This window comes from Canis lupus, chromosome 21 (assembly GCF_011100685.1).
Source record: "Canis lupus familiaris isolate Mischka breed German Shepherd chromosome 21, alternate assembly UU_Cfam_GSD_1.0, whole genome shotgun sequence".
Lineage (NCBI taxonomy): Eukaryota > Metazoa > Chordata > Mammalia > Carnivora > Canidae > Canis > Canis lupus.
In genome coordinates this window covers 33,535,066-33,561,123 of record NC_049242.1, presented here as the reverse complement: position 1 = coordinate 33,561,123, position 26,058 = coordinate 33,535,066, and the positions used below count along the sequence as shown (strand labels likewise).

Here is a 26,058-nt window from a genome sequence, read left to right as displayed (position 1 = left end):
AAGCCTCAATGTGTTCATCTATGAAATGGACATAGTAACACTTATCATTTGGGGATACTATGGGGATTAAATGAGACGGGTACCAATTATTTTGCATAGTGTCTGACACAGCAGACACTCCATCAATGTTACTTACTTTTGCACTGAGTGGTGTATTATTCAAACATTTAAAATTATATTTTAGAAAGCATTTATGAAATAATATAAAGAAGAATGCAAAATTAAATTTATCTATAATTTCCACTGCATAAAAATTACATAAATATTTCGACAAATACTAGAGGAAAACATAGAAATAGTCTAATTTGTTACAGACAAGATTGTAAGTTACTTTTTCTTTTTTTTTTTTTTTGTAAGTTACTTTTTCTTATTCTCCTTTGTACTTCCACTAATTTGGTTAAAATCATGTCTCTGAAATAACATATTTTAGCAGAAAAAGAATGTCAACAATAGGAAAAACATGCTTGCAAAGAAATGTACATCCACAAAATATCACAAAGTCATAAAATAACAAGAGTGCTATAGATTTAATTTGATGGGATACTATAAAGTCCTCTAGGATGGAAATTATCTACTCTCAATCTACAATATAGTAGGTAGTCAACAAATATTTAATTGTCGAAAAACAACTTAGGTCTTGCCTTTCTCTTGCTGGAGACAGATCATCTACTGTTAAGCTTATCAGGGGGGTGCCTGGCTGGCTCAGTTGGGAGAGGATACGATTCCTGATCTCAGGTGGTGAGTTCAAGCCCCACATTAGGTAGAGCTTACTTCAGAAAAAAAAAAAAAATTTCACTTGCACCTGGCAGGCGCAGTCAATGGAGCATGCAACTCTTGACCTTGGGGTTGTTGAGTTCAAGCCCCACATTGTTTGTAGAGATTACCTAAAAATAAAATCATTAAGGGGCACCTGGGTGGCTCAGTGGTTGAGGGTCTGCCTTTGGCTCAGGTTATGATCAGGGTCCTGAGATCAAGTCCCGCATCAGGCTCCCCTCGGGGAGCCTACTTCTCTCTCCTTCTGCCTCTGCCTCTGTCTGTCTCTGCCTCTCTTTGTGTCTCTCATGAATAAATAAATAAAATCTTTTTAAAAACATAAAAAATAAAATAAAATCCTCAAAGGAAGAAAAAAAAGTAACAGGAATAGTCAGTGGAGGAGAGAGAAAGAAAATGGTTGAGAGAGAAAGAAAGAATGCGAGAATGGGGCAGAAAAGGAAGAAAGACTACTGACAAGAAGAGATTAAAGAGAGACAAGAGAGAAAAAGAAAGTCAAAAAGGACATTAAGATAAATAATTGCCCAAAGTAAAATATCTTAGAGGCATTAACATGTTCAGTCTCCCTAATGCAGCAAAAAGGGGGGCCTATGCCATCTGATCACAACTTGGGATAAAGATAAAGGCAGTGCAAGCATAAAAGCTGATAGAACGCTCACATTGCATATAGTCACATGTACAGGCGTGACAAAAACTGGTGCATCCAAATGACCATTCATACTACCAGTCAGGAAACAGCCTTAGCTTTTTCTCACCTACCACTATGAATACACCCAAGCCCCTCCCACTCCAAGCTTCAGTTCCTCTTGTGTATCAAATCGTCTTTTATAATGTGAGTAACTCCGAGTGCCTGTGAGTAGCAAACTCAGCTCTACAGGCAGTTTCCCAGGATCATCCTGAACCTTTCTGAAGATACATTCCCAAACCCTCTGAGTTTGTCATCAGCACAGAGCATCTGCTCAGCATTCCCAGTGAATGCCCCGGACAAATTATCTAGATTCATTTCCTGCTGCCTTTCAACACAATCATACACTTATCATTACCAAATAATTGAAGGGCCTCTTAATTCATTATATTGGGCCAGGGGGAGACAAACATTCCCATTCTCAACTATTCAATTATACTAAATAATAAATCACGTGCTGCCGTGTTAGTCTCAAGTGGCCTGCATCAATTCTAAGAGCTCATTCAGTTTCAGGAAGCAGCTTACTTCCTCCTTCCAAGCAAGTTTCACCAAAAATAACAAAGAATAAACTTTCAGGCTGCATGTGATTTTCGAGGCCTTTGACTCCAAAAATTATTTTGTTAAAAGTTCTTTCCCTGTCATCATAAAAAGGGCCTTTATTGGCTTAACAATTCAGGTTTTACTTCACGAAGGGCCTCTTAAAACTTTTTCAGGCTTGATACTTAATTGTATCAAGGCAATTCCTCCAAATAAGCCCACAACAGACACATCCTGTTTTGTTCTTGGCTCTGTGGAAAATAAATACTAATGAAAAAACTACAGATACACATTTCCAGGAATATCATTTGGCAAAAATTACAGAACTATCTTAAACAGGAACTACTATATCTTGACTTCTGTGTGGTTAAGTCACTTAAATATCTATTTATATTTTTGATGTTATTTTCTGGATAATGGGAAACTGAGTCAAAAGCAAACATTTCTATAATTTATGTCATTCATGTAACTACCACTGTTATGTATATCTTTTATAGCATTAATCAAAACTAGAGAATAAAATCTTAGTTAAAAACTTTCTGGACTTAAGATACAAATAGTCATTATGGTAGATAAATGTTTATTAGGAAACATAAAAATTACCTTAAATGTAGAAAGCTTAAAAAAGTTGGTAAGAAAAAAAAAAAAAAGTTGGTAAGATTACAAATTAAATTCATATATACACTATTGACAAATTAAGACATTATATTTCAAAATTTATTTTTAACATGTATCTGTCTTTACATTAAATTTTATTAAATCTCTAGTCTGAAACTAGTTCAAAATATGTTTTTTAAATGTTATTAAAGTATTCAGAAAGGAAGCAAAACATAACAGACAATGGGCATCTTAAGAAATATTATGACTCTAGTATTTTCCATAAAATAGTGTGACCTTGAGTTTACAGTGCTTGACACAAGGAAAGATATGCTAAGAACTTAATAAATACAGAGCTGCATTTTAACCTCAGGAGGCTGGTTCAGCAACCAGACAAAGCAATTCCACATAAATCTGTCCCAATGGTTCCTTCTTTCCCCACACAAGTACTCTAGGCCACAGAGAAATTCTACATCTAAGCAGAAGAAATGCTGAGGGAGTTAAGGATGTCAAAACAGAGTAAGTCCAAACAATAACATGACAAGGTATGCCGTCTGGCTTTCCATACAAGTCAAAGAAAAGCTGTCGCGTTCTCAAATAAGATTAATTTGTCTAGAAAGAGAACCAAAGACATTACTGTTAGCTCTCAAAGATGAAAGTAAGCATGCTGTGGAGTCTTGTTGGGGCTCTATAGTACAGAAAAGGATAGAATCATGGCACACCACAAGGCTCACATGGGTCCCACTTCTTCAGGCCACCTGGTACATAAATTTTTGAGTCTCTTAGCAAAGCAGTCAGGAAGCCGGTGCTGGCCAGCTCCCTTCACAGCCTGTGGCTCAACAATGATTTAAAACCAATAACAAGTCCTCCATAGCAAGCAAGTGCTACCTTGAGGAATAAGGTAAGTTCCCTTATTAATTTCTAATACTGAAACCAGGGCAAGATCACTTTCAAGTCCTCCACTGTGAATATTTTAGTGATGGAAAGAACCCAAACATCACAGGTTCACAGGTAAGAGACCCACCGCACCTCTAGTTCCAAAGAAAACACAAATAGGGATCCCTGGGTGGCGCAGTGGTTTAGCGCCTGCCTTTGGCCCAGGGCACGATCCTGGAGACCCGGGATCGAATCCCACATCGAGCTCCCGGTGCATGGAGCCTGCTTCTCCCTCTGCCTGTGTCTCTGCCTCTCTCACTCTCTCTGTGTGACTATCATAAATAAATAAAAATTAAAAAAAAAAAAAGAAAACACAAATAAATAAAAAACACAGCATAATTACATGTCTTAAGAGACAATACTGAAAGTTTTAATAGCATAATTCTTCCAAGCAACAGCTAGGTTTTTTTTTTTTTTTTTTTTTATTTACGATAGTCACACACACAGAGAGAGAGAGAGAGAGAGAGAGAGAGAGAGAGAGAGAGAGAGGCAGAGACACAGGCAGAGAGAGAAGCAGGCTCCATGCACCGGGAGCCCGACGTGGGATTCGATCCTGGGTCTCCAGGATCGTGCCCTGAGCCAAAGGCAGGCGCCAAACCGCTGCGCCACCCAGGGATCCCAACAGCTAGGTTTTTAAAATACCATCAGTACATCTTTTTCAACACTATCAATATTCCATTCCCTTCAATGTGTCTCTGTATTGAGCTAGACAATTTTGGTGAACAACTCTGTATCACTTTTTTTTCCTATAGCACATTTTATTCTTTATTTCCCCTTTAACATACACACATTATCTCATCATTCTTGTTACTAAGCACTAAGAAACTATTCCCATCACTAGAGTAAAATTGCATTCTATGTGATTACCAATGACCACCTAACTGGTAAATCCAAGGGCATCTCCCTCATCACCCTGTAACATCTAATCCAAGTAACTACTTTCCCATTTCTTAGAACTTTTTCTTTCCCCATGACTCAACACTCCTCAGTTCTCCTCCTACCTTATAGACTATTCAATTCAGCTTCCTGTACCAAATCTACTTCCTCTTCCTGCTACAGAAACAGTCCCAAGGTTCCATCCTCAGCCCTCACTTCTCCCACAACAGTTTCTTCCTCTCTGATCTAATCTACTTCCATGGCTTCCTCATCTCTGTCTCCAGTCTTGGCCTCTCACTAGCTCTAGCTATGCACTTCCAGTTGAAAACAGGACTGCTCCACAAGTATGTTCCACCTCAAATAGCAATATACCCAATCCATCATCAGACACCATATCCCCAACTTATTCATCATCTAGTCATTCATTCATACACACACACACACACACACACACACACAGACACATTTAGTGAGCACTTAACATAGGGCCAGATGTTACATTTAAATGCTTCACATCATCAACTAAGTCCTCACAAGAGTCCAATGAATGAAGCAGTTATCCCCACTTTTACAAATAGGGGAACCCAAAGAGATTAAGCAATCTCTTCAAGGTCACATAGTTTAAAAAAGAGTCAGAATTTAAACCAAGTAGCATGATTTTAATCATGCTTTAGACAACTCCACTATATTACCTCCTGATTGCCCAAGCCTGAAAAGTGTCCATAGTCCTACCCAGCCAGGCACTATGAACTTAGTCCTGTCACCTCTGGATTGGTCACATCTGACCACCCTTTCTTTTTTTTAATTTTTTTTTTAAGATTTTATTTATTCATGAGAGACATACACAGAGAGAGAGAGAGAGAGAGAGAAAGAGAAAGAGGCAGAGACACAGGCAGAGGGAGAAGCAGGCTCCATGCAGGGAGCCCAATGTGGGACTCGATCCTGGGTCTCCAGGATCACGCCTTGGGCTGAAGACGGCACTATACCGCTGAGCCACCCAAGCTGCCCACATCTGATCTTGTTTTCCATTCTCACTGACATTACTATACTTCAGTCCTCAAATGCCACTTACCTTCTCTCAACTTTCCATCTCCCATCTCTCCATATTTTATCTATTTATACTTGTCAGTCTCTTGCTTAAAAATCATCAGTAGTTCATAGCTCCCTACTGCCTACAAGATAGTCAAAACTCTAGCCTCATCTACTACTACTCTTCTTCACAGCCATCATGTTCCATTTAGAAAGGGCATGTGTTATTCTTTTTTGACTGCCTACCATCTAATCCCCTTCTCATATCTAGGCAATTCCCTACCTCCCAATAAAGAAGCTAAAAATGCAAATAGATCCTTTACAGGCCTCCTTTGCAGCTACCTCATGGCACCTGACATAGGCCATACCAATTAGATGTGTTATCCTTTCACTGTGAATTGGAAAGCAGGCACAAAGAATCCTCTCTAGTAGCAAGAACAGCTGCAGGAATACTGGAGTCCTGGGCTGTACCCAGCGTGCAGGGCCAGAGGTGTTCCACAGCACAAGTATAATCCCTACTCTCTGGTGGCAGCAGCATTTTCCTTGTGATAGTTCCAGACTGATAGCTTTCAAACCTGGTTTCTCAGTCATCATGGCAATTCTGTGAGCTCCCCCATATCCTTTTTGGCTTAAATTAGCCCATCCAGCTGTTTCTTTTAAGATTTTATTTTATTTGACAGAGAGAGAGAGGGAGGGAGAAAGCACAAGCAGGGGGAGTAGCAGGAAGAGGGAGAGGGAGAAGCAGACTCCCCGCTGAGCAAGAAGCCTGACATGGGTTTCAATCCAGGACCCCAAGCCAAAGGCAGATGCTTAACTGACTGAGCCACCAAGGCACACCATCATCCAGCTGTATCTAAGTAAGCATCCTGACTAATTATTTAGACAAGCGGAATACCTCACTCACCTTAGAACATGCCCTTTGCTTTCCTGATCCATAGAACCTTTCCCACTGTTTCTTCCATCCAGAATTCTCCATTAGTCAAAATTCTTCCTATCTTTTTAAGGCCCAGAACAAGTGCTACTTTCCCCATAAACATAAAAGCTAACATGTAATGAGCACTTTCCAGGGGCCAGGCATTCTCCTTGTCTGATCTTCACAAGAACAGCAGGAGGCAGGTACTAGCATTAGCCCTATTTTATAGTTAAAGAAACTGCAGCAAAAACAAATGACATATATCATCCAAAGTCACACAGCTAGTATTCAAATCCAGGAAATATGACTGCAGACTCCTGCTCTTAACCAGGAAACAGTAAATGACTGTCACAAGTCAATTCTAGTCTATCAGCCAAATCTGGCTCATGGCATGTCTGTCTGTCTGTCTGTCTGTCTGTCTGTCTATCTATCTATCTATCCATGACCTAAGATCAGTTTCTGTATTTTTAAGTGGTAGGGAGGGGAAATAAAGAATATTTCAAAAAAAAAAAAAAAAAAAAAAAGAATATTTCAGGGCAGCCTGGGTGGCTCAGCGGTTTAGTGCCGCTTTCAGTCCAGGGCCTGATCTGGAGACCTGGGATCGAGTCCCAAGTCAGGCTCCCTGCATGGAGCCTGCTTCTCCCTCTGCCTGTGTCTCTGCCTCTCTCTCTCTGTGTCTCTCATGAATAAATAAATAAAATATTTTAAAAAAAAGAATATTTCATGACCATGAATATAAAATTAACATTTCAAAATCCATGTTATTGAAGCACAGCAACATACTGTCTAATGATTTCATACTATAACAGCAGATTTAAGTAGCTACAATAGAGACAGTATGGCCCATAAGGGCCACAAAACCTTAAATAAATTCTTAAATATTTATTTAAATATTTAAATACAATATTGTATTAAATACAATATTTATTGTCTGGCCCTGGAAAAAGTTAAAGACTCTTTTACCCATTATATTGCCTCTTACAAAACCTTCCTTCCTTACTTCCCCCAAGCTGGAATAAATCTCTCCCTTCTCTGTATTTGCATGGCCTTTGCACCTCTCTAATAACAGGTAATCTATTTTGCTTTGAATCACACTTAAATTTCTTTACTTGAGCAGACTTCAAATTCCTTGAAGGCAGGAAATAATCTTTTTCGCTCTGCATTTCTCTTGGCGCCTTGCTTATTGTTGGCAGTCAATAAATGCTTGCTGACTTTAAATAAAATATTGCAGTGTGCACAAACAGATTTTCCTAACATAAGTATGGATCACAGAAATCACAGATTAGACTCTGTATTGGCAGGATAGGTAATAATGGGCTCTCTTCAATCATTACTGGTAGGTGTATAAACTGGTACAGACTTTGTGACAGGCAAGTCTGTCTTGTCCTCCAATGCTTTGAAAATGTGTTTTTTAGGACTCAGAATTCCACTGTTGGAAATCTGCCCTAAGGGATCCCTGGGTGGCGCAGCGGTTTGGTGCCTGCCTTTGGCCCAGGGCGCGATCCTGGAGACCCGGGATCGAATCCCACGTCGGGCTCCCGGTGCATGGAGCCTGCTTCTCCCTCTGCCTGTGTCTCTGCCTGTGTCTCTGCCTCTCTCTCTCTCTCACTGTGTGCCTATCATAAAAAAAAAAAAAAAAAAAGGAAATCTGCCCTAAGGAAATAAGCAGACCAGTGTGCAAAAATGCAGTAACAGTAGTCACAGGAGTTAACACATTTACTGAGTATATATTACATACCAGGTACTGAGCTATGTCTTTTTTTTTGTTTTTTAAGATTTTATTTATTTATTCATGAGAGACACAGAGAGAGAGAGAGAGGCAGAGACACAGGCAGAGGGAGAAGCAGGCTCCATGCAGGGAGCCCAATGTGGGACTCGATCCCGGGACTCCAGAATCACACCCTGGGCTGAAGGCAGTGCTAAACTGCTGAGCCACCCAGGGATCCCCGAGCTAGGTCCTTTAAATGCAGAACCTCCTAACCCTTAAGCACTATTATAAGCCCTATTTTATAGATGAGTAAATTAAAACTCAAGAGGTGAAATAATTTGTTAAAAGTTAAGAACAGACTTTTTTTTTCTTAAGAACAGACTTTAAGGGGAACTCTATACCTAATTGTAATTCTGAGAATTAGTCTTTTTTATATTTACTATTATAATAAGCATGATTAATTTTATATATATATAATTTTTTAAGGCAGTAAGCATAGAAACCTTACTCTTGGGATCCCTGGGTGGCTCAGTGGTTTAGATCCTGGCTTCGGCCCAGGGCATGATCCTGGAGTCCCAGGATCGAGTCCCGCATTGGGCTCCCTGCATGGAGTCTGCTTCTCCCTCTGCCTCGGCGCCTCTCTCTCTTTTTCTCTGTGTCTCTCATGAATAAATAAATAAAATCTTTAAAAAAAAAAAAAGAAAAAAAAGAAAAGAAAAGAAAAGAAAAGAAAAGAAAAGAAAAAAGAAAAGAAAAAAGAAAAGAAAAGAAAGAAACCTTACTCTTGTCTCCTTTTTCCTGTGGAAGCTCAAGGAAAATAAGTCAGAACAGAATAAGAAAATGTCCTGTTTTCATTTACTTTGGAAAATAGAATAAAAAGTCATGATCCTGGACTTTGTTTTTTTTTTTTTTTTTTTTTTTTTTTTTTAATTTTTATTTATTTGTGATAGTCACAGAGAGACAGAGAGAGAGAGGCAGAGACACAGGCAGAGGGAGAAGCAGGCTCCATGCACCGGGAGCCCGACGTGGGACTCGATCCCGGGTCTCCAGGATCGCGCCCTGGGCCAAAGGCAGGCGCCAAACCGCTGCGCCACCCAGGGATCCCTGATCCTGGACTTTGAAACAAGGATAGTATTTCCTCACATGAAACAGCCTTGAGAACACTGTGGATCCTATGTTTCCCATACAGCATCATTCAGCCAATTTTGCCCTGTTTTCCTAAAACGCCACACTGGTTTTCCTACTATGTAAGTAGACAGAAATTATGTTGTGACTTGTATGGAATAAAGACTCTGGATATGAGGACAGATTCATCTATAATTACAGTACTTTAGAGAGGAAAAGTCCCACCCTGTCTGCAAATCTCCAGGGATAGTATATGACCCCAATATACTGAGTTTTGGACTTCTGGATTCAGGCTATTTTGCCTCTGATCCAAAAACACTAGTCCCAGATCTCCCTCTATATCTATACTGAATTAACATAATACTCTAAAGCTGGATCTATTAATGCTATGATGGCCATGTAAGAACTTCCCAGAGCCACACCTTACCTCTTCTGGCACAATAATTAATGGATACTTGTCCTCAGACAAAAAGTTGAAAATAACCCATACTTTAAATGCATCGTCTTCTGTAATGAGCAGGGGACTCTTGGTGAGATTTTTTTTGACACAGAGGGTCCAACACATCCTATTGAATTCAATCTTGTCAAAGTTGTCTTGGACCTAAAAAAATAATGAGTTAAAATTTCAGTGAAAAAATTCCGATAAACAAGGAAATATTCCAAAATAAGCAGGTTATAAGCCAAGTAAAACAGATACAGCTTTCCATCATAACCAATCCAATTAACTAATAATCATTTTCTAAGTATTTGGTTGTATACCACACTTTGAAAGCCCAATTAAGAATGTTGTGTTTTTTTTAAGATTTTATTTATTTTTTCATGAGAGAGAGAGAGAGAGGCAGAGACACAGGCAGAGGGAGAAGCAGGCTCCACGCAGGAAGCTCAATGTGAGACTCAATCCTAGGATTCCAGGATCACACCCTGAGCAGAAGGCACTCAACCACTGAGCCACCCAGGTGTCCCCAAGAATGTTATAGTTAGCCTGACACTAAAGCAGTATCTATCTGTCCCAATCACTCACTTGGCACATAAAATACTGGGTAGTTATTTTTTCACGTGCACACATTCTCTTCTAAATAACCCTACCGATCCTGGTACAGATGAGTGGAGAATGTCAATTACTGAGTATGAACCACATGCAGATATTTCATCTTTACTTATATAGTCAAAGATGGTATTTCTTTTGGAAAAAAACCTTAACTGAAATTCTAAAAAGACAGCCCTACCATACGGTCATTCAATCATACATTCAACATTCCCTCAGCCTCTACTATGAGCCAAGTACTATGCTACAAATTAAGGATATAACAATGAAGAAGTTGGTCTCTGCTCATAGAATAAATACTCGGTTTATTAGGGAAAAAAGATATTCAGTAGACAAGTTCTAATATAATACCATGTATAATTCAACAGTTTTTCACTCAACAGATAAAATTTAGATAGTAATTATTATCTGCCAGGGATAATACAAAGATTCTTAATATAATACTAGCCTATGTCTTCAAGGAATGCCAAGACAATTACAATATAGTGTGATAAGCATTATAATAGAGATAAGCAGAGGGTTCTGTGGGAATACTGAGGAGTTAATATAATCTTAAGAACTGGAGGGGGCACCCCGGGTGCCTCAGCAGTTTAGCGCTGCCTTCAGCCCAGGGCGTGATCCTGGAGACCTGGGATCCAGTCCCATGTCGGGCTCTCTGCATGGAGCCTGCTTCTCCCTCTGCCTGTGTCTCTGCCCCTCTCTCTCTCTCTCTCTCTCTCTGTGTCTTCATGAATAAATAAAATAAAAAATCTTAAAAAAAAAAAAACTGGAGGAAGATTTGCAGAAAAAGGGATATGACAGAGTAGAATCCTAAAGGATCATTAAAAGTCAAACAGTCTATAGTCCCTATGGAAAACAATATGGAGGATCCTCAAAAAACTAAAATAAAAACTGCCATATGACCCAGCAATTCCACTTTTGGGAATATACCAAAGGTAACAAAAACACTAACTCAAGAAAATATCTGCACCCTCATGTTCCTAGCAGTATTATTTATAATAGCTAAGACATGAAAACAACCTAAGTGTCCATCGATAGACGAATGGATAAAGAAGTTGTACTATCTTGATGCCAGGACCTAATCATGACCAGAACTGAAATCAAGAATCAGATGCTTAACCAACTAGGCCACCCAGGCACCCTTTATAACCTGCATTATAAAAGCCATATTCTGGGAAAATAAGGAAAATGTAGTGGAGAAGGCAGAGTGGGTGGCAGGACAACATGAACAAAGCCTTCCTTTTTGAAGATATCAAGTGTTGTGTGTCCTGGCAGCAGGGAGAAATATCTCTTGATCTCTAACTAGAATTTGTGGTTGGCACACCAGTTCCCCATGAGTATGTAGATAACCTCTGTGCTCTGCCTTCAGTACCCTGTTTCAGTCTGGCATACCTTCCCACACTCCAATCATACACAATTGATCCCACGAAGGGAAAACAGTGAGTGCTGCTGCAGTTTCTTTTTTCTTTTCTCTTTTTTTCTTTAACATCATTTATGAGGACTTTTAGCATATGCTTGGCATTTTATATGCAGTTTCTTACTTAAACTTCATATTAGCCTTGTAAGGCCAAATATTGCCCCTATTTTACAGATCAGGAAATAGAAGTTCAGAAAAATTGAAAACTTAAACTTCACATGGCTTGTAAATATCAGGAAACAGAAGTTCAGAAAAACTGAATACCAAGTTCATGTGGCTGGTAAATACCAAAACTAGAGTTTAAATCAAAGTTCAAATGCTGTCTCTTTCCACTATGCTAAACTGCTTACAGAACTCAGTAGATGGAGGATATCTACGTGATGGACATCTTCACTAGTTTCACAGGCCATCAACTCTATCCACCTGCCCCCTAAAAAACACTTTGGGGAAATGACATGTACACAGAAGCATATAGCCTTACCCTGAGGAACAAGAAGTGATACTATATAGGTTATATGATGAATTATAGGGTTCCTGAGGCAGAGTGGCTAGACTGATGGCTAGAAAAGCAAACACAGATCAAATTACAAATAGCTTTTGTAATTTTAAGAAACAGACTATAAGAAACCCCTAATTGAAGGGTTTTAGAGCAGAGAATGAGAGCAGATCATCTGCTGCCCAGATGAGTATTTTGCAGAAAGATGGTATTCAAGACAGACCTTGAAGTATATTGAAGAGTGCAAAGAAGATTATTACAAAAGACAGGAAAGGAAATGACATGAGCAAAGGAATGGCAAAACATCACACCAATCAAGTTTAGGGAATAGTCATAGGACGGAGACAAAAACAAGGGAGAAGGAAAGATAAAGTCTTCAATTAGGAGCATCTTCAAACTCAAGGTTGGTAAGATATTTAGGTGGAGGTGTCCAAAGACAAACAAAGAATTGGGACCGTAATCTAAGAGGAGAGGCAGATTTGTGAGTCAACTGTATGGTGATGATGACTGAAGCCATGATGGTCAATGAGATCACTGACAGAAAATATAAATTGAGAAAAGAGATGAGATCAAAAAACAGAATCTCAGGGGATACAGACATTTACAAAAGAGGAAGAAGAGAAATTATGATGACCAAAAGAACAGTCAAAGTGGTAGGAGAACCACAAAGATAAGAAAATTGAGTGAGGAAACAAAGTTTGATCAGTAGTGCCAAATGCTACATTAAAAATGAGTTAAGGATCCCTGGGTGGCGCAGCGGTTTGGCGCCTGCCTTTGGCCCAGGGCGTGATCCTGGAGACCCGGGATCGAATCCCATGTCGGGCTCCCTGCATGGAGCCTGCTTCTCCCTCTGCCTGTGTCTCTGCCTCTCTCTCTCTTTGTGTGACTATCATGAATAAATAAATAAAATTTTAAAAAAAAAAAAATGAGTTAAGAGGGATCCCTGGGTGGCGCAGCGGTTTAGCGCCTGCCTTTGGCCCAGAGTGCGATCCTAAAGACCCGGGATCGAATCCCACATCGGGCTCCCGGTGCATGGAGCCTGCTTCTCCCTCTGCCTGTGTCTCTGCCTCTCTCTCTCTGTGTGTGTGTGTGTGTGTGTGTGTGTGATTATCACAAATAAATGAAAATAAAAAAATAAATGAGTTAAGAAAAGATCACTGGTTTTTTTTTTTTTTTTTTAAGATCACTGGTTTTGCAATTTGGTGGTTCCTAGTTATCTTCAAGAAAGCCAAGAAGTTTGGGTAAAAATCAGACTGCAGTGCATTAGAAACCGAGCAAATTCTCCATAAATTTTCCCAGGAAATAAATAGTGGCTTTTTGATCCAAGTGCACTGTATAACTTAATTTTAATGAATTGTCTATTTGGCTCATTATTTCTCTAAAATTTAACACACTATTCTCTAGTTTAATCATGCTCAGGGATAAAAATATACTAAATGATGGCATTTACATGTTTTTGTTTTTGTTTTTGTTTTAATTTTTATTTATTTATGATAGTCACACAGAGAGAGAGAGAGGGGCAGAGACACAGGCAGAGGGAGAAGCAGGCTCCATGCACCGGGAGCCCGACGTGGGATTCGATCCCGGGTCTCCAGGATCGCGCCCCGGGCCAAAGGCAGGCGCTAAACCGCTGCGCCACCCAGGGATCCCCATTTACATGTTTTTAAAAAGTACAAATGAGATCATGTGTGGAAAGCCCCCAGCTAACACTATACACAATAGTGGAAAACTGAGTTTTCCCTCTAGGATCAGTAACAAGACAAGGATGCCCACTCTCACCACTCTGATTCAACACAACACTGAAAGTCCTAGCCAGAGTAATTAGGGAAGGAAGGAAGGAAGGGAGGGAGGGAGGGAGGGAGGGAGGGAGGGAGGGAGGGAGGAAGGAAGGAAGGAAGGAAGGAAGGAAGGAAGGAAGGAAGGAAGGAAGGAAGGAAGGGGAGAGAAAGGAAAGGCATCTAAATTAGAAAGAAGTAAAATTACCTGTTTGATGATAACAAACTTTCTTATATGTAGAAAACACTAAAGACTCCACAAAGAAAACCTGTTAGAACTAATAAATCTGGCAAAGTTGCAGGATACAAATCAACACTTAAAAATCAGTTGTGGAGGAGGATCCTTGGGTGGTTCAGTGGTTCAGTGCCTGCCTGCCTTTGGCCCAAGGCGTGATCCCTGGAGTCCCAGGATCGAGTCCCACGTCAGGCTCCCAGCATGGAGCCTGCTTCTCCCTCTGCCCCATTCTCATTCTCTCTCTCTCTATCATGAATAAATAAATAAAATCTTAAAAAAAAAAAAATCAGTTGTGGGGTATCCCTGGGTGGCTCAGCGGTTTAGCGCCTGCCGTCGGCCCAGGGTGTGATCCTGGAGACCCAGGATCAAGTCCCACGTCAGGCTCCCTGCAGGGAGCCTGCTCCTCTCACTGCCTGTGTCTCTGCCTCTGTGTGTGTGTGTGTGTCTCATGAATAAATTAAAAATCTTAAAAAAAAAAAAAAATCAGTTGTGGAGGCATCTGGGTGGCTCACTGGTTGAGTGTCTGCCTTTGGCTCAGGGCATGATCCCGGAGTCCCGCAGCGAACCTGCTTCTCCCTCTGCCTATGTCTCTGCCTCTCTCCCTGCATCTTTCATGAATAAATAAAATCTTTAAAAAAAATAACAAAACTACAAAATGTTACCGAAAGAATTATATAAATAAACGGAAAGACCTTCCATGTTCATGGATTAGAAGACTTACTATTGGGGGATCCCTAGATGGCTCAGCGGTTTAGCACCTGCCTTCAGCCCAGGACCTGATCCTGGAGTCCCGGGATCGAGTCCCGCATCAGGCTCCCTGCATGGAGCCTGCTTCTTCCTCTGCCTGTGTCTCTGCTTCTCTCTTTCTCTCTGTGTCTCTCATGAATAATAAGTAAAATCTTAAAAAAAAAAAAAAAAAAAAAAAAAAAGAAGAAGACTTACTATTGCTAAAATTTCCACACTACCCAAAGCAATTTTTACAGATTCAATGTAATCCCTATCAAAATCCCAATGCTGGGATCCCTGGGTGGCGCAGCGGTTTGGCGCCTGCCTTTGGCACAGGGCGCGATCCTGGAGACCCGGGATCGATTCCCACGTCAGGCTCCCGATGCATGGAGCCTGCTTCTCTCTCTGCCTGTGTGTCTCTGCCTCTCTTTCTCTCTCTGTGACTATCATAAATAAATAAAAATTAAAAAAAAAAATTATCAAAATCCCAATGCTCTTTTTTTTTTTCCCCCAGAAACAGAAAACATCATCCTGAAATTCATATAGAATCTCAAAGGAGGGCAGCCCAGGTGGCTCAGCAGTTTAGTGCTGCCTTCAGCCCAGGGCGTGATCCTGGAGACCCAGGATCGAGTCCCACGTAGGGCTCCCTGCATGGAACCTGCTTCTCCCTCTGCCTGTGTCTCTCATGAATAAATAAATAAAATCTTAAAAAAAAAAAGAATCTCAAAGGACCATGAATAGCCAAAATAATCTTAAGAAGAACAAAACTGGAGGCCTTATACTTCCTAATTTCAAAACATATCACAAAGCTACAGTAATCAAAACAGTATAGTACTAGAGTAAAGAGAGACACATAGACCAGTAAAATAGAGCCTAGAAATAAACCCTTATGTATGTGGTCAAATGATCTTTTCTTTTAAAAGATTTTATTTACTTATTCACGAGAGACACACACAGAGAGAGAGGGGGGGGGGGAAAGGGAGGCGGAGGCAGGGGGAGAAGCAGGCTCCCCACAGCAGGGAGCCCAACAGAGGACTTGATCCCAGGACCCTGGGATCATGACCTGAGCCCAAGGCATATGCTTAACCAACTGAACCAGCCAGGTGCCCTGATCAAATGATCTTTAATAAAGGTTCCAAGACTATACAATGAGGAAAAGATAGTCTTCAAAAATTGGTGCTAGGAAAACTGAATATTCATATGCAGAATAAAATGGGCCCTTATACCACATACAAAAACTAATGCAAAATGGAAAGAATACAAATCTAAAAGTAAGACCTGAAACTATAAAACTCCAACAAGAAAACATAGTGGAAAAGCTTCATGACACTGGAAAGGTCAAGGATTTCTTGGATATGTCACTTATAGCACAGGCAACAAAAGCAAAAATGGACAACTGACACTACATCAAACCTTAAAACTCCTGCACAAATGAAATCAATCAATAGAGTTGAACAATGGTGAACTAGTCCTTGCCATCACAGAAGTTACACTCCAGGAGGGGTATCAGGTATCAAACAATACAGCAATGACATAATCATCTACGTGATGAAAGCTATGGTAATACTACAAAGGGAAAACACAGGATACTGTAAGAACACTTTATAGCACAGCAGGTTAGCTCTAGGAAGGATAGGGAGGTGCTACCTGGAGAACCCTCCCTGAGGAAGTGACAATCAAGCTGAGACCTACAAAATGAACAGGAATTAGATGCATGTTATGGGTGGAGCAAGCTGTACAGCAGAGGAAGCAACATGTCTGAAGGCTCTGTGGCAGGAAGGGTCTTGGTAATATGAGGAACAGAGAGAAGACCAACATAAGTGCACTAAAGTGAACAAGAAGGGGAGAGGAAGAAAAGGAGGCTGGAGAGGGTAACAGAAGCCTTTATAGATTAAAATAAATCTATACATTGAGAAGATCTCAAGGTCTAACTACAAAAGATCTAGAAATCTGTGATTCCATACTCCATCTCATCTAAGATTACAAACTGTGCTCCAGAATACCAGTTTATATCCCATATAATTAATCAATAGGCTCACACTTTTGGAAAACTAATAATGGCTGCCAGGGGCTTCAAGGTATCCAAATGGACGATAATATCCTAGAAAGAAATGCATAGAGCTGTTCTCATTTTCAACATGTATTTCTTTTTCACTTAAATTCATACAAGAGGAGGATCCCTAGGTGGCTCAGCGGTTTAGCGCCTGCCTTTGGCCCGGGGCGTGGTCCTGGAGTCCCAGGATCGAGTCGAGTCAGACTCCCAGCATGGAGCCTGCCTCTCCATCTGCCTGTGTCTCTGCCTATGTCTATCATAAATAAATAAAATATTTTAAAAAATAATAATAATAACAAACAGATCAAAATATAAACAGTGACTTCCTTTAGATGGTAAGGTTATGGGTGATATATATTTTCTAAATAAGTTCCTCTTTATTCTTAATTTCCAACAATAGCCTGTATTACCTTTACAATTAAAGAAACCATGCTTATTACAATACTTCACATTAATCATCAGGGGGAGATGCAAATCAAAACACAATAAGACACCACACTTCATAAAATGTGGCTTTATAACCAAATGATAGAAAATAACAGGTATTGTGAGGATATGAAGAAACTGGAACCCTCACACATTGCTGGTAGGAAAGTAAAATGTGCGGCTGCTTTGGAAAACAGTCTGGCAGTTCCCCAAAAGGTTAAACCACAGAGTTGCTGGGACACCTGACTGGCTCAGTCAGTAGAGCATGGGACTCTTGATCTCAAGGTCATGAGTTCAAACCCCACACTGGGCACTGAGCTTACTTTAAAAAAATAATAAAATAAAAATTAAAATAAATAAAATAAACCTAGGGGAGCTTGGGTGGCTCAGTCAGTTAAGCATTTGACTCTTAATTTCAGGTCAGGTCATGATCTCAGGGTCGTGAAACTGAGCTCCATATGCAGGGTGTCTGCTACCTCTTCTTCTGCTCCTCCCCAACCCACACGTACTCTCTCTTTTTCTTTCTAAAATAAATAAATCTTTTCCAAAAAAGAAAATAAACGTAGAGTTGCCATATGACCCAACAATTTCATTCAGGCAGTATACCTGTAGGTTAAGTACCATCATTAACCGTTTTAAAGAGAATTGGAAATGTATATCCACACAAAAACCTGCACATGAATGCTCAGAGAAAATTTAAAATAACCAAAAGATGAAAACAACGCCAATGTTCATAATCTGATAAATTTGCAAACAAAATGTAGTATAGCCATAATAAAATAAATATCCTGCCATCAAAAGGAATGAGGTACCATTACACGCTACAATGTACCTGAATTTTGGAGACATGCTCAATGAAAGAAGGCAGACACAAAAGGCCTCTCATATTACCAGTCCAGAACAGGCAAATCCATAGAGACTGAAAGTAGATTAGTGTCTCCTAGTCCTAGGAATATGGGGAAGGAGACAGTGAGCATTCATGGATACAGTTTTTTTGGAGGAAAATATTCTAAAATTGACTGGTGATGGTTGCACAAAAAAGTGACTATATAGGGGTGCCTGGGTGGCTCAGTCAGATGTCCAATTCTTGATTTCCGCTCAGGTCATGATCTCAGAGTCATGAGATCGAGCCTCACACTGAGCTTCATATGGAGCTTCTCACTGGTGTGGAGACTGCTTAAGATCCTCTCCCGCCCTCTCTCTCTACCCCTCTCCCCGCAACCTCCACTCACATGCGCATGATCTTTCTCTCTCAAAAAAATAAAATTTAAAAAAGTGTTGGGATGCTTGGATGGTTCAGTGATTGAGCGTCTGCCTTTGGCTCAGGGCATGATCCTGGGGTCCTGGGATCAAGTCCCACATTAGGCTCCTCGCGGGGAGCCTGCTTATCCCTCTGCCTATGTCTCTGCCTCTCTCTGTGTATCTTTCATGAATAAACAAATTTTTTAAAAAGTTTTTAGTGCTGTAGAACTTCACAAATATGATGAAAATAGAGAGTCCAACTCAGCCATTGTGCCAAAATATTACTATATATATATACTATATATACTATTATATATACTATATATTATATACTACATATAGCAATAAATATATGCTATATATATGTCACATACTATATACTATATATTATACTATATATAATATACATACTATATACAGTATATATTATACTTAACATAATAAGAGCAGTAGGACTTCCTACTAAATGACAGTTGTTAGGCACCCATTTGAAGACATTTTGATTGCTGGTGGTATACGGATTGGAATAACAGAAATTTGAAATCTCATTTTATTGGAAGAACTACAACCGACGTGAACAGCAAGCATTTGGTACGTCAGCCTAGGAAAACAATGCAGAGGCAACTAACCTCTAGAGAAAGGACATTATATTGAACTAAAACGTTTCTTTTTGTTTTTCTTCTATATGTATATATGTTTCCAAAAAAGCCAAAAGCCAAAAAGAAAAGGATTATTTATACTAGAAAAACAGCAGATTCCTCAATGAGGACTTGGCATGTTGCCAATGGATTACTGGCTTTAGTCATACTACCTCACACCAACCCTTAACATGTGGAATCAGGAAAAAGAACTGACAATGATTCAGACCCAAAGGCCTAATAGGCTATTAAATCTCATGAAAGAATTAGATTGCCACATAAATATGCTGAAGCAGAACTAGCTTTTGATGTAATCTATTAGGGCTCTGTAGTAAAAATGTAACAATATACTGCTTTTTTCAAGTATTCACTGCCAGATAATCCAGGTATAATCTCTCTGCAAAGACATGGAGGGGAAAGCTCACCAAAAAAACATTCTTCCTAAATGTTTACAGAATTCCATTCTTTACTAAAGCATTTAACAAACAAGCAAAAAACTAAAAAATACCTGGGAAAGACAAAATATCTGATACGAGAACACAAGCATATTAATCATTTGATGTTTCAGGAAAACTGAAACTCTATCAAGATAAAGAAAGATAGGAATATGATTATCTCTGAAGAAGCAAATACAGGAAAATTACTTTGTAGAAAGTAAATTTTAACATGATTTATCTCTTAGTTTCAACTCCTTTAGAATAATTCTCCTAGGCAAAGACAGAAAACCTCTAAAGCCACCCAGAGGAAAAGTAATAAGAATGAACACTAAAGAACACCAGATACTAATTAAGAGAAAAGAATCATCTTAAAACTTTCGAGAGAAAAACCTAAGAAAACTGAGGCTGACAGTTTGAGATTTGTCAGAATAGTCACTCCACCCTTTCCCCTTTATAGCCAATAACTGGAACAATGATTCTAGAAGGAAGTAATTAATCCCTCAACAGTAGTTAAAAGAACACTGATCTAGATATTAAATGGCTTAGGTTTAAAATCTATCTAACCCTTATTAGTTAGGCAACCTTATGCTGTTTCCTCCTGAGTTAAATGGGAATAAGAATTCCAGTTATGCACTGCAGGATTAACATGAGGATCAAATGAGATTGTGTGTGTGTGTGTCTGTGTGCGTGTGGGGGGGGCGGGATGTATATGACACACAGATATGTATATCACATCTTGCAAATGTTTAATCATTATTTTGTATTTCTTTTGTGTAACTGACGACAATCTCTAAACTATGTTAACATTCTCCAGTCACTACTGGCATTTTTTCAACCAAGTTTCAAAACAAGGACTAATTTTTGCTCAATTTAAACCTACACCATGGAAACCTTGGCTACTTTATTTGGACTGAAGGACTGGCAAAATTCCACTCCAGGTGGCTAAGCAATAATAAACAAGAACTTTCTGTTTCATCACATCCTCACTCATATTATGAATAAAATTTTTCTCCAAGTTTAGTGGCTATTTTTGAACTTTTTAAATACTGCTATATTTTCTCCCCCAATTACAAAACTTTAAAATACCTAAATACTAAAACAAAAAACATTTTAAAACTTAAAATTCAAGATATTTAAAGTTACATCAAAGAGAACAAAATTCAGTATTAGAGTATAGCACTTTGAGATATGAAACCATGTTTCTCTATTCACTGACCCACCCCTCACAAATTCTAGCTCTGAAAAGGCAATTTTCAGATTTCTGAAAATTTCCCAGTATGTTCTATATTTTAATAACAGACAAAATTCTGCTTATGGTCTTTAATTGGGGAGGGGGGAGGTAGGGGGCAAAAGAAGAGGAGGAGAGAGAATCCTAAGTAGGCTCCATGCCCTGTGCAGACCCCAATACAGGGCTCAGTCTCACAACCCTGAGATCATGACCTGAACCAAAATCAAGAGTTGGGACACTTAACCGACTGAGCCACCCAGACACCCCTCATTGTCTTTAATTTTTAAGATTAAACACAGTCATACAGCACATCATCAAATATTTGTAGAATTTAAGACATTTACTAGTAATACAACTACAGAGCACAAATGAGCTACCTCATCAATGAACAGAACAGCACCCAGGAAAAGCTCCGGAAAATAATACGGCATTATATTATGAAGCTTTGAGATCTCACAAATTAGCTTCTATATAATATGATTAAAACATTTTTTATTGAGCTATAATCCACAGGCCATAAAATTTGCACTTTAAAGTATACAATTCAATAGTTTTTAAAACATTCACAAAATTTTGCAACCACCATCACTAACTCTAGAACATTTTCATCATCCCAAAAAGAAACCGCAAGCCCATTGGTAGTTACTCACCATTCCCACCTCCCCTCAACCTCTGTCAAGAATCTACTTTGTATCTCGATGTGTTTGCCTATTTTGGGCACTTCATATCAATGGAATCATACAGTATGTGGCTTCTGTGAGTCTTACTGAATTTTACATTTCATTATGATATGATTTCTCTTTTTATTCCTAATTATGATCAAAGCAATGTTATCATCTCTGCAGGTGATACTTAAAAAACATAACATATATACACACAAACACAAATAAAGAGCAGAAAGTACTGCGAGGCTGATATGGAATAAAAGATGTAGATACAAAGAATACTACATAAATAAACTCACTGTAATCTTGACAACCTTTGCTATAAAATTTCTGAGAAATGTGATTTTTATTTAAAAGAATCCTCACCAACATTTTGACATTTTCCAAACTACTAACATAACTTACTATCATAAATTTTAATTACTGCACTTACCAAGTGCAGTGAAGTCTTCTTTATAAGAAGACACTAAACTATAAAAAATGTATACATAGGGGATCCCTGGGTAGCTCAGCAGTTTGGTGCCTGCCTTTGGCCCAGGGCGCAATCCTGGAGTCCTGGATCGAGTCCCATATCGGGCTCCTGGCATGGAGCCTGCTTCTCCCTCTGCCTGTGTCTCTGCCTCGCTCTCTCTTATGTCTATCATGAATAAATAAATAAATAAATCTTTTTAAAAAATGTATACATATACGACAATAAAAATCCAAAGAAGCCTTAGAAAAAAATATGTAAATAGTTGTGGGTTTTTTTTAAGTTTACTTATTTATTGGAGCATCTGGCTAGCTCAGTCAGTAGAACATGCAACTCTTAATCTCGAGGTTGTGAGCTGAAGCCCCACGTCAGGTGTAGGCAGTACTTAAAAATAAAAAAAAATTTTAAAGATTTTATTCATTAGAGACACAGAGAGAGGGGGGGCGGGCAGAGAGAGAAGAGAGAGAAGCAGGTTCCATGCAGGGAACCTGACATGGGACTAGATCCTGGGTCTCCAGGATCATGCCCTGGGCTGAAGGCGGTGCTAAACCGCTGAGCCACCCGGGCTGCCCAAAATAAAATCTTTATGCAAAAAAGTTTATTTATTTATTTAAGTCATTTCTATACCCAACATGGGGCTCAAACCCATGACCATGACCCCAAGATCAAGAGTCACATGCTCCTCGAACTTAGCCAGGTGCCCCAATGTATTTTATTTTTAACTTTGAAGTATTATCATTATCACTTTTTGAAAGGCATTTTTTAAATATATACAAAAATTTTATGCTTAGTGTTATAAACAGGCAAAAGCAGGAATTTTCTAGCCATTCATGTGAATATGTGATCACTTTCACATCTAAACTAAGTGTACACAAATAACTAAATAAATAAAGAATACACAATATGGAAAAATGATACTAACATATCATTCAGTTAAAAAAAAAAAACAATTTGAAGAACTTTATGTATAGCAAGATCTTAGCCATACAGAAACAAACACTATGCATTATGTAGGAGTATATTTGCATGTAATATATTTAAAAAGATCTGCAAAGAATTCACCAAGCTGTTAACAGTGGTTACTCCTGGATGGTGAGATTAGAAAGAGTAAAGTGACATTCACTTTTTATTTCATATATTTTTGTATTAATTGCCAATTTAATAATAAGCATATGCTACCTTTTATAATTTTTAATGACCAATTTTTAAAAATTATTTGAAAGTGCCATGAGTTTAGTTTCTTCTAAAAAAAAAGAAATACATGAAATTCAATACCTTCTTGTGTCAATTTTTAATTATCCAAACTATAAGAGAAACTGAAAAAAAAAAAAAAAAAGAAACTGAACACAGCAGCAATGCCAATAGATTATATTTGGCTACTAAACACAAAATAGGTTTTTGCAGCATCTTTTCTCATACCCCATAGGAAGCATCTGAGTGGTACCCTGAAAAGTCTATGATGAAAACTTTGCTGTACAATAGCTATTTAGTAAAGATAACTAACATCACCTTTTACCCTAACATACTCATGCTTCAACAATCATTGCCAGTACATGTGGAACCAAAATTTTAAAAGGAAAAAAGAAAAGCACTCTAAGAAGACATTACAAACTAATACAAAATACAGCTCTTAATTTCAAACAAAATGACCCAACTTATAAAATATCACACCAAGTTTTAGAAGACAGTGGAGAAGAGGAAGAAACAGGAAATGTCTGTCTCCCATTCTCTCCTTTCTGATTTATCTCCTGATGTCTCATACTTGAACTCCTTAGTGAACTCACTAGCAAGGGGCTCTGGGGCCCACTTGAAATGTGCAAATCAAACAACGCTGTAAGCAGGAAGACATTAGAAGCATACCTTTTCCAAAATGAACTTGTTTAAGTACGGCATGTAGCCCTGATTGGAGACAGGCCCCTCATCATCATCCCTGAAGTGCTCTTCAAGGGCAACAGGGTCATGTGGAACCTTCAGCACCGTGCACAGATTATGGGACAGGACCTAAGGGGAAAAGAAAGTAGTTTAAAGGCATCCACTACACTAAGCAGTTTCCATATGGCAGCCTCACTGTCTGAACTCACCACTCCTTGCCCTAGGGAGACAAAGATAACAAACATGGGGTGAGTACTACTAGGCTGCCAGCTCCCCTCGTAGTTATTACTTCATTCCCTCCCTGGTTCTGGTTCACTTCAAACAAGTCTCTTTAACATGCCTACAATGAGCCAGCTCCATGCAAGAATCTGTGACTATACACAGGAATAAAAGGAAGAGCGTCAGGAACGCAGTCAATGACACTGTCAACAGCACTGTGTGATGACAGACGGTAGCTGAGCCTCTAGTGAGCAAAGCATAACATATAGAGAAGTTGAATCACTATGTTGTATGCCTGAAACTAATGTACACTGTGTATCAACTATACTCAAAAAGAAATTTTTAAATATCCATGACTATAATATTCCTTGTAGTCTTTTAGCACTTGGCCTACATTAGAAAGAAAAAGAGGGGAAGGACCAAGAGAATGTTTTCAAAATTAAACTTTTCCCCAGGGAGAGCAGCATCAGTTGGTGAGAGCTGTAGGAAAAAGAGCACGGATCTGGGCAGCTACAGGATCTGGGCAGCTACAGCCGAGGCTTCTGGACCAAGTGACTGGGCGGGGCCAATGACACCTCTCTAGGTTCCGATGTTCTTACTTGTTCAACAAGAAGGGCCAAGTTAATATATAAATGTTACCAAATATTAAGTAGCAATCTCTAAGTGTCCCAGTATCTCTAAAATTCTGTGATACTAGGCTACACTTTCAGCATGAGTCTAAAAGAGCATAACTATAAAAAGAAAAGAAATCAAGGGCCTAGTTTAGAAATAGGAGAAAAATTGCAAAAATATCTCAGAAGTCACCAAAATGGTTGAAAATCGGGGATCCCTGGGTGGCGCAGCGGTTTGGCGCCTGCCTTTGGCCCAGGGCGCGATCCTGGAGACCCGGGATCGAATCCCACGTCGGGCTCCCGGTGCGTGGAGCCTGCTTCTCCCTCTGCCTATGTCTCTGCCTCTCTCTCTCTCTCTCTGTGACTATCATAAATAAATAAAAAAAAAAAAAAAAAAAATGGTTGAAAATCTTTTGTAGAAAACTCGCACTCCGTATATAAAGCATTACTGGTATTGGCATAATATGAGTCCAATACTTTAACACTCAGGAAGTTCAATTAGCAGTTTGGGCTATCTGAGTACTAATCTCATTTTGCATTACATGAAAATTTTACAGTGAAACTTAAATCCCTCCCATTTCATTTTGGTATTCTAAACAGGACAATTACATAGTTAACACTGTACTTACTTCAACAAAGAATCTTATCAGATGTTAAATCCTAGGTTTAAATTTTCCCTTCTCTCAGCCCTACACATTTAATCACGTGAAGATCTACATTCATCTCAATGAAGACTTTCAATGCCATAAGCAAGTCACTTTTTTCTGCATACACATTTCAGTTAGGATTTTTTAAGGTTAAAAAAAGTAATCTATAAAAAGAATATTTGCATATCTTCTCTCTATATTTGTTTTGTTTCTCAAGGCTTCATTTATGTGGAGATCCTTTTCCACACGCTTTACTGGTTTTAAGGAAGTTAGTAAAGTAAAGGAAGTAAATTCACAAATGGTTATAAATGAAGTAATGAAGACTTTTATCAGCCCCTACAAAGCAGGCTGTGTTTCTCAAGCAAAACCTCTATTTGCCAACACTAGAGCACATGAAAAGAGCACGGTAGAGCTTTTTCTGAAAAATCTTGCCCCACAGCCAGCAAAAACCTAAATCAGTATTTCCTTTCTCTATTTACCTAGTAAAACTTATGGAGTAATTATCTACTCCCAAAGAGGTTTTGTGAGGATCAACTTCAAGAACATAAAATACTTAAACCTGCAAAGTCCTATAAAAATAGGAGTTTAGAGAAATAAAGAGCAATTTTCTCCGAGAAGGCTCAAAGGTCATTCAAATTTGAAATCATTTGAGATTTAATGAAGTAAAAATTCCCAACCAC

The 26,058-nt window shown here is 39.0% G+C and overlaps 1 protein-coding gene across 2 annotated transcripts in view; it reads right to left on the bottom strand.

The window, feature by feature from the left end:
* The window catches only part of SWAP70 (switching B cell complex subunit SWAP70), a 75,366-nt gene that overhangs the window by 27,052 nt on the left and 22,256 nt on the right, over positions 1–26,058 (bottom strand). The window contains exons 1-3 of one of the 2 annotated variants that reach the window (XM_038569024.1): positions 23,890–24,030; positions 18,183–18,296; positions 9,605–9,778 (exon numbers count right to left, since the gene is read on the bottom strand). In XM_038569024.1, the coding sequence (XP_038424952.1) occupies positions 9,605–9,778; positions 18,183–18,236 (228 nt within the window). In that variant the 5' untranslated portion in view covers positions 18,237–18,296; positions 23,890–24,030. Of the gene's footprint in view, positions 1–9,604; positions 9,779–18,182; positions 18,297–23,889; positions 24,031–26,058 lie in introns of those variants that run through there. The other variant, XM_038569023.1, reaches the window with a different exon arrangement.